The 9,351-nt window shown below is 29.6% G+C and overlaps 1 protein-coding gene across 2 annotated transcripts; it reads left to right on the top strand.

Moving 5' to 3' along the window:
• On the top strand, positions 1-8,880 carry LOC133784408 (WAT1-related protein At4g28040-like). Of its 2 annotated transcripts, none has more exons than XM_062223765.1 (9): positions 1-210; positions 377-442; positions 680-994; positions 1,086-1,154; positions 2,170-2,286; positions 5,348-5,570; positions 8,146-8,307; positions 8,416-8,564; positions 8,679-8,880. In XM_062223765.1, exons 3-9 carry the CDS (start codon positions 813-815, stop codon positions 8,800-8,802), a joined length of 1,026 nt encoding a protein of 341 aa, XP_062079749.1. In that variant the 5' UTR covers positions 1-210; positions 377-442; positions 680-812; the 3' UTR covers positions 8,803-8,880. The 2 variants fall into 2 exon arrangements, with proteins under 2 accessions (XP_062079749.1, XP_062079751.1); XM_062223767.1 differs by having other exon boundaries at positions 377-519.
• Positions 8,881-9,351: the final 471 nt, after the last annotated feature.

The following is a 9,351-nucleotide window of genomic DNA, read 5'->3' as shown; positions in this document are numbered from 1 at the left end:
GCAACTAAAAACATATCTTTGTTGTTTTTTTCTTCTTCTCAATTATATATACATATAAAAAAAAAAAGTGAAATTTTCACTTCTATTTCTCTCAATATGTTTGAAGTTTTTTCTTCTTCTTTCTATTGTAGTTAATATTCTTACTTTCTACTTTGTGAGTTGAAAAGTCTATGGATTCCTCCCATAAAAACTCTACTGCTGGTAAAATTGGTAGGTATATATACAGTACAATACGTTTCTATCTTAGTGTAATTTCTTTTGTTTTTTTTTTCCGAATCTTTGACTCAAATATGTAATCGTTGATGATCTAATGTCAGTGAACTTTAAAGTTCTTTCCATTTTTTTTCACTCATAAATACTTGGATTTCTTTTCAAGATGAAGAAGAAAAACGCTTCTAGTCTCCACTTTCTTCTCTGGCCTCGTTTGCTCCCCGGAATCAAGGTCCATTGACATATTTCTACATATATTAATTAGTTTTGGTATCTAAACAAAAGGTTGTTCAAGAAAAACAGTAAAAAGTAAGGATATGTTTGCTTTGTATGAATGGAAATTGTAATGGAATCATCATTTCAATTTCGTTTTCTGGTTTGTTTTTGAAAACTAGTAACGCCTTTACACTGTAATTATATATATATGAATAAGTATTATATCTCTATACTTTTTTTTATTTTTTTGCAGGTTGACCATTATTTATAATAGTAATCTGCCACGTGGAAAATTTGGGAAGCGGGCTTAGCAGCAAAAATACACGTGTGGATCGTGTTAAAGTTTGATTTGGTGTGTTTTTGAGGGAATAATAATAATAATAATAATGGATAGTAGTTATAAAGCAGGACCAGGTTTGTGTATGGTTTTGTTGCAATTTCTCTATGCAGGACAGGCTGTGTTCACCAAAGCTGCACTAATGCGTGGTATGAGTCCCAGGGTGTTCATGGTTTATAGGCAGACTGTTGCCATTATACTACTAGCTCCGCTTGTTTCTTTCTCTAGATGGTAATATAATGAGTAACCTCTAATATGTACTATATATCTACTCTCTTTCTTTCTTTCTTTCTCATGATTTTTCTTCTTTTACTATTGGCAGGAAGAATCCAAATAATATTTCATTGGGATTGAAGGGGTTTTGCTTCATATTTTTGAATGCTCTTATTGGGTACGTGTAATCCTAATTTCTAATGTTGTAAAAAAAAAAGTGGTGCACTGTTATATTTATCACATTTTATCAAAATTATCTCTTCAATATATGTTAAAAAGTGTGTTAAATTTGTTGTATATTAAAAGTTGTACCAAATTTGGCTCATGTTTGGCACAAGATATGACATGAGCCAAATTTAGCACAACAATAAATACTAATTTTTTTATTTACTATATTACCACTAATATATTAATTAAAAATTAATGAATATTTATTGACTTTTTGTAGTTAATTTGCATCTTGTGCATTGGAACACAATTATAAATATTAGGTCAAATATAACATTGACTTATTATTTGTACCAAATTTACATCTTGCATCGAATATGGTCTAAGATGTAAAATTTATGCTAAATTTGGCACAAAAAATGAGTCATTGTTATATTTTGCTCAATATTTGCAACAAAGTGAATTAAAATAGTCAACCGTTCAATTAATATTTATTGATAATATAAAAAAATTATTCTTTTTTTGTTATTTTTTATTGTCCAAAAAAAGTAATATGGTTAGTCATAATTGTTAATTAATAAATTATAATAACTGATAGTAATATCTCTTCTATATAAAAAGTGTGTAGATAAAGAAATTTTTTTATTATATATATATAAATCATAAACAATATTTTGGTTTAATTTTTTAGTCAATATGTTTATATCATTCTTTTATATATAATATTTTTTATTTATTTTAAATTTATATAACAATGATACAAATTTAATAAATATAATTAATAGATTCTATAAATAAAACTAATCAAACCTGCAATACACTTTATTTGTATCTAGTGGTAAATAAAAATATAATATTTTATAATTGTGTCAAATTTAACCCAAGATAAACTAAATTTAACCCAAGATAAACTTAATTTAGCACAATAGAGTGATGTTTTTGCTAAAATTTACTAGATATTATAATGCACCACTTTTTTGTCACTCAATTAGAAATAATTTTATATCATGTATCCTGACATGCAGACTAACAGCGAATCACAATGCTTATTACCAAGGCCTAAAATTATCATCTTCATCAATAACTACGGCAATGGTAAATCTGATGCCTGCAATCACCTTTCTTATGGCAAGCTTAATTGGGTAAAATACTAATTTTCAAACATTAATTTTCATATTATATACATATTAAAGTAGGATAACCTGATTTATAATAGGTAGTTACACAATTTGTGTATGAACAATTTCGTCCCATTTATTACTCTTTTATTATTGACTAGTAGTGGCATGTACACAATGTACCTCATGTTATCAACTTTTATCATAAGTGTTTGGAAAATATATGTTGTATCAATGGAAATGGTAAGAAATATTACAACTCTAGACAAAATAATACATATAAACAAGATTGATTAAATGATGTTACAATTCTATGACTAAAAATAAAAATAAATAAGAGAAGAATTAGAAGAAGAGAATGGAGAAATACAACTTTAAACAAAAGATACAAATAAAGTAAAAATATTTGTAACAAAAGAAATGAAAGGAATACAACTCTAAACAAAAAAATAAAAGTAAATAGAAAAGAATAATAAGAATATGAAAAACAATAGTAGAAAATGTAGGAACAAGAATCAAAAAACAAACAACTCTCACTCGCACTATCAAAGTGAAGAGGGTTCACCAACTTGAACAAGGTTTGAAACATTTGTCCAAAAACTTATTACCCCCCTAACTCAAGCACTAAGGGATCTCTCACAGATTTGGAAATTGCTTTATGGAATTATCAAGTCTCTCGGTGTTTTCTAGCCAAGTGCTCTAATGGATAGAAAAGTTGTGTCAAACAAGTAAGCAATAGACTCCTATTTATAGAATTTGGAGACATCATTTGAATTTCATATTCCACCAACCTCTTGGCTGTTACAAATGATTAATTGAATGTTTATGGAATTAAAAATGAGATTTGTGAGTTATTGATGTTTTTGGAGCCATTAAGAAAAAAGTTGGAAAAAACTGAAATTTTGGTCAGTCAGCCTTTGTGGCCGCGGTCAGGAGTATCAGTGGCCGCGACAACTGGTCTCCGTTCCCCAGGCCACGGCCACCAACATCCCTGGCCGCGGCCACTGACCAATTTCAGCACACAAAAATGTGTTGTTTTTCCAAACAGTTCCAATCTACTCCCAATTGATTATGTAACCTCCAAAACACATTATTGGGGTTAAAATCACATCTCTAACAGTCATTTCACATATGGCTTTAAGAAATTTAACTCAAAATTGTGTAACAACAAATCTACACAATAATTGGCAATATTTGGAAGTTACAAATTTGTAACTGAATTTATAACACCAAATATGTTACATATTTGGATATTCACATATATCTAAATTTTGTAACTCTCTATTATATGTTACAATATGTGACACTCTTTGTCATATTTATTTAATCTAAAACATTATATTATAAAATAATATAACAATAAGACATTCACTAAATTTATATTTGGTGAATGTGTGTAATGTACACTGTAATTTTCATTTATTTATTGTTTTGAACAATTTTTCACAAAAAAAAATTATCCCCCAAACCTTGGATAAAGGTTTGGCAAGGTTTTTATCTTTTTTATACCTATCCATTCTCTATATCTCATTATTCATATTTAATACATTGTTATTAGAGCATTTCTAGGAAGAAGTGTGATAAAAGTGGTATATTGCTATATTTTGACACATTTATTTTTAAAAATGACTTCAATGGTATTGCAAAATGTGTGCCGAATTTGACACATAGTAAAAGTTGTGCCAAATTTAGCACAAAATATAATATGGGTCAAATTTGGCACACAATCAATTTTGTTTTTCTTATTTACTCTTTTGTTACTAATAAATGAAATTTACTTTTTTTAGTTATCATTTTGCCACTAATTAATATCATTTGTTAATTAAAAGTTTTTTAGCTTTTTATTTATATATTTAAATATATATATTCTTTTAATACATTTTAAATAAAAATTAAATGACTTTGTAGACTTTTTGAGTAAATTTGAATCTTGTGTATTGGAGTACAATTGCAAAAATTGGTCCAAATATTGCGTTAGCTTTTTTTTTGGGTCAAATTTAGCACAAAAATTGTATCATCCATTAGAAATGATCTTATTTCTTAAAATGGTATTCAATTAATAATTATTTGCAAAGCAATCTCTAACATAAATGTATCAATTGTAATGGGTAAATTATTATACAAAATAACCATGGATTATTAATGAAATAGCTAGTACATATATATAAATAAATAAAAGTAAGAAATAAATAATATTGTAAATAAAGAATTGAGTTCACATATGAAAATAATTGTAGAAAATCTGTTATAAATTTAGCTGATCCCAACAACTTAATAACAGAGTTAGTCAAATTTATTCAAATTGAAACTCAACAAGATAAACTCTGTTAGAACATGAACTAAGTAGTAAAGTAATGAAAAACACAAGAAATCAAAACTGGAACAATATATATATATATATTCTATGGTACAATTATACGAGCATGAAGAGTGCAAAAAACTAGAGTGGTAAAGACAAAAGCAAGTCAAATGAATGTAACCCAGAAAACTAAACAAAGAAGAAACAACACATAAAATTATACTGGTTCAGAACAATATCAATATTGATCTTGTTCCTAATACAATTTTAGGAACACTTCTCTTTCTTCTTTATTAGCTCAAATCTGAAACAAATGAGTACATCCACAAAGCAGAATCTTGATAAGATATCTATCACAATATCAAGTGTATTTCTCCCTCACACCCCCCTAAGTTATCACATTCAAACAGTTGTGATACTCAGATACAATATCCCAAACCCCCAACTTTCTTCTCTCGTACTCTCTTTCTCTCTGACTTTTTAGATTTCTTGAGCTTCTCTCAATCTGTGTTGTTTAAGTGAGAACTAAGTCTGAGTATTTATAGGACTTCAGATGTCTAGACATTGGTTGCTAAGTTGGTTATTCTGTTATAACTGATATTAATTAGGAATTGGAGAAACTATTTCCACAATAATAATTTTAAAAAAATCAAAGAAGGCGAAATTAAAAGCGATGTTATTTCTCCCAATTAGTGATATCTCCCTTTACAATTTGTAATAGGAAATATTTCGATTTATTTTTTTGATATTATATATTTTTATAATTATAATCTTGATTGTTGATAGGTTGGAGAAAGTTAACAGTGGAAGCTTGAGAGGCATTGCAAAGATAGTAGGAACAGTTATATGTATTGGTGGAGCAATTGTGATTGCATTAGTGAAGGGGCCAACACTCTTAAACTCACTACATTCTTCTTCATCATCCACCAATGCACCTCAGAATTTGCAGTTGGGCTGTCTGTTTCTTTTTATTTGCTGCTGCTGTTGGTCATTTTGGATCATTTTTCAGGTTCGATCAAAACTCAATCTGCCATTATTATATAAATTGCATGATTTAATTAACATCTAAAACTACACACTACTAATTAATACAATATTAAGTGAATCCCAACATACAATTTATTATGTTGTACTAGTTTAATTATTTGTTTACACACATATTCTTCAACAAATTTTTTTTTCTTTTGACAAATTGGAATCTTTTCATTGATTAACCTTGCTGATTATGAGCTAATACATTAGAGTGAATACAACTAGGATGGTACATTCGAATACCAAGCAACATACCTTGAAACAAAGATGTTGCCTCTACCACTTTTGGGACCCAAACATGCTACAATAGGGAGTGCTGCTGAACTAAGTGTGGTGTACAACCAGATTTCCCCTGACTTAATCCACCCTTGCATTAATGTTGATTTTAATCACTCATGGATCTGGAGTAGAGCTATAAATGTGGGCCAGTTTGTCCTAGGACAACTCATATTTTCGTGCCTTCGAATAATTCGGGTCGTACTGGGCCGAACTCGTATACAAATTCGTGACGTGCCGGGCTGACCAATATTTGAAGAAATAAGCTCAGCACGACCTGCAGGCACGATCCATGTCATGCCGTGTCCAAATCAGGCCGGCCTATTTTTCTTATTCGGGCCCATTCTTAGGCTCATATTTAAGCTCATTTTATTATTGCTAAAATGATAAATTGAATCCTCACCTACTCTTTAACAATTAAAGGACTAACCACCAATCTAAATGTATTTCCTTATTTAAATTATATTTTGAGATACTTTTATATATTTTTTAATTATACTTAACACAAAATTATATTAATCACAAATTTTAAAACAAATTAATATAGTTTTGAGAAAAATAAGATTTTTATTATCATTTTATTTATATTTAATTGACAAATAAAAATTTATTATAATTATTAATATTAAAATATTAGGATTTTTATATTATCGTACTTTTGAGCTAGTCTGTTCGTACTTTTGTGTCGTACCATCGGACTTGTCGTGTCGTACTGTGTTCAGGTCCATGTCGTGTCGTGCATTTTCCCAAGCTCATATTTTTCATGTAGGAACATGCTCGTGCCTCTCGGACTCGTGCCGATTTCGTGTTGTGCTAAAAAGCTTGACCTGTATCTACAGCACTAATCCGGAGGTTCCAACGAGGAGTAGGTGAGGCAGGGGTACTCTCTCCCATTTGTGGTTTGCATATTAGACGTTGAAACTTATCAAGGTATAGCTTTGAGCCTAGTTCATGATCATTTTGGCGCTCCATAATTGGTTCTCCTGGACCATCTTGTTCCTCCTCATACAAATTCTTCAAAGAAAACTACTCAACAACTCCAACAGATAGAAGGTTAACAAGATCAAGGATAACCTCATAGAAATCCATGCGTTGAGGATAAACCGTGGGAGTTGGAATGGAATGGCCATTCATGAAGTATAGATTTAAGTAATTTGCAACCCAATAACGTATGGAACCACGTTTCCTCATATCTTTGATAGACAGGACATACATTATTATCATGTTTTTTCCATCGTCATTGTCATTGAAGAGACCCTCAATGGTAGTTTTCTTCTTTCTACTTGTGGCCTTCCGATGGAAATCAGTTGTATTCCTATCACCCAATCTCACCCAATTGTCTTTTGATCATGCTGCCCAAAACTCTTCTATTCTTTAAGGAAAAGTACGTCCAGCTCTTCTAATTCAAGTGAGCAATGCTTAGACCAGCCATAACATTAAAGTTTTTTTTTTTCTCTTCTCTCTCGTTACTGAAGAGAATATCTTAAGTTGTCTGTAAGTCTATTCGATCGCTATGAATGTCGAAAACCTTGCAGTTTACTGTACCATTCGATTGACATTGATGATGACGGGGATGATATTCCCTATATCCAATCGGATCTATTTGATCAACGTGAAGGGGCCATGACCATGGCGAAATCATCTCATTGCAACAAATTCTTAGGTCAACTCACAATGCTTATAATTAAGTAAACAAATATTATGCCCAATATGCAATCTTCCTGTAATGGGAAGAGAAGAGTGATCTATTGAGTCCTAATGTGAAGTGCTCTGTTTATATCAATTATTTCATATTGTTCCTGGCTGCTCTTCATCAAATCATATTTATCCAACACTTTCATACATATTATATAATCATAGTATTTTCTTTTTTAATTCTTAATTTTATAATATAATAATCTAATCTAATTTGTGATACTGTATATTTATGCTCATCTAATTAACCACTAGTATATATAATAAATTAGTACTATAATTTGAGTCATATATCTAATATTTAAAATTCATTTTAGACATTCCAAAAAGATGGATCGTATTTCGTTCTATAATGAGTTTTATTTAAGTAATTTTCTTTAAATTATTTTTAGATATACAATATTCCAAACAAAGAAGAAAGTTTTTTTTTTTTTTTTATGAAAGTAATTAATTTAATAAAATCATATTAAAAAACAAGTACAATAAAATAAAATAAAAAGTTCCAATAATTCTTATTTATGTATATACAAAATTGATTCCAATTAATAATTTTGTTTTAATTAAATATAATATACCTACAGGTTAAAGTTTCAGCAATCTGTCCTGACCACTCTTATTCAACTCTTTGGATGTGTTTCTTAGCAACGATTCAATCAACCATATTTGCATTATCCATTGATCGTACAAAATCAGAAGCATGGCTTCTTAATACACCTATTGAAATTGGAAGTTGTATATTTGCTGTAAGTATATATAAATATATATATTTAATTATTATTTATTAAAATTAGTTTTAATATAATTAATAGTATTATAATCTCCATTTGATTATCTTAATAATGTTGAATTAGGGTGTTGTTGGTGCTTTATCTTTTACCCTTCAAACGTGGTGCGTATCACAAAGAGGTCCAGTTTTTTCTGCTATCTTTAGCCCACTCTGCACAGTAATTACAACCATTATAGCTACTTCTTTTCTACATGAAGAGTTATATATTGGAAGGTATAGATAAATATATATATATATAATTATTAATAGACTTTTCTGATATAGTTGATATTTTTTTCTTCATAATTCTTTGTAGTTATATTTTTGAAATCCTTGGTTCTTGTTCAGCCTAATAGGTGGTTTTGCTGTGATCATTGGGCTATATGTGGTGCTATGGGGCAAAGCCAAAGACCTCGAAGATGCCAATAAGCTTCTAGAATTAAATCAAGATGTTGAGCTTCAAAGAGCATAAGAAAGTTTTACAAAGATTAAGCGCCAACAAAAATTACAATGTTATATGTATCAAAATAAAACTTTATTATTAGTGTTAGGACTAAAAATTTCATGAAATTTAAATAATTAATAATTAATCCAATATATATTTATTATATGCTTAATTTTAAAAAAAAATCATTAATATTATGTATATATATGATTTCACTACCAATGAGTTTTGGGTTCAATGGATTTAATTGGGAACCTTAAGCATAATTTGAGATTAGTGGAAATTTTGGGAAAAAGACTAAAATACCTTTGAGTGAGCTTTGAGGATAAGGTTATGGTAAGGGGTAAATAGGTCTTTTAGCTATGCAGTAGATAGTTGAACCAAGGCTGAGTCATAAGTTCCCCTCCCTAATACACGTTATCTCTCTCTCTCTCTTGTTCACTTGGTTCCTTTCTCTTTGGGTTTTAGTCACACCTTAGGCTATTGAAGTTGCGATATCCTTGGTGGTGGATTCAAGGGTGAGAAGTGTAACGCCCCAAACTCCAGGGACCACTACGGTGTGCCTTGTAAACAGTG

This window comes from Humulus lupulus, chromosome 6, assembly GCF_963169125.1.
Source record: "Humulus lupulus chromosome 6, drHumLupu1.1, whole genome shotgun sequence".
NCBI classification, from domain to species: Eukaryota; Viridiplantae; Streptophyta; class Magnoliopsida; order Rosales; family Cannabaceae; genus Humulus; species Humulus lupulus.
The sequence above is the reverse complement of the archived record's forward strand: the minus strand, read 5'-3'. Positions and strand labels throughout refer to the sequence as shown.

Coding starts and splice junctions, on each gene's coding strand:
- LOC133784408 (XM_062223765.1), top strand. CDS start 813: ATGGATAGTAGTTATAAAGCAGGACCAGGTTTGTGTATGGTTTTGTTG. Junction 995..1,085: donor CTTGTTTCTTTCTCTAGATG/GTAATATAATGA, acceptor TACTATTGGCAG/GAAGAATCCAAATAATATTT. Junction 5,571..8,145: donor CATTTTGGATCATTTTTCAG/GTTCGATCAAAA, acceptor ATATACCTACAG/GTTAAAGTTTCAGCAATCTG.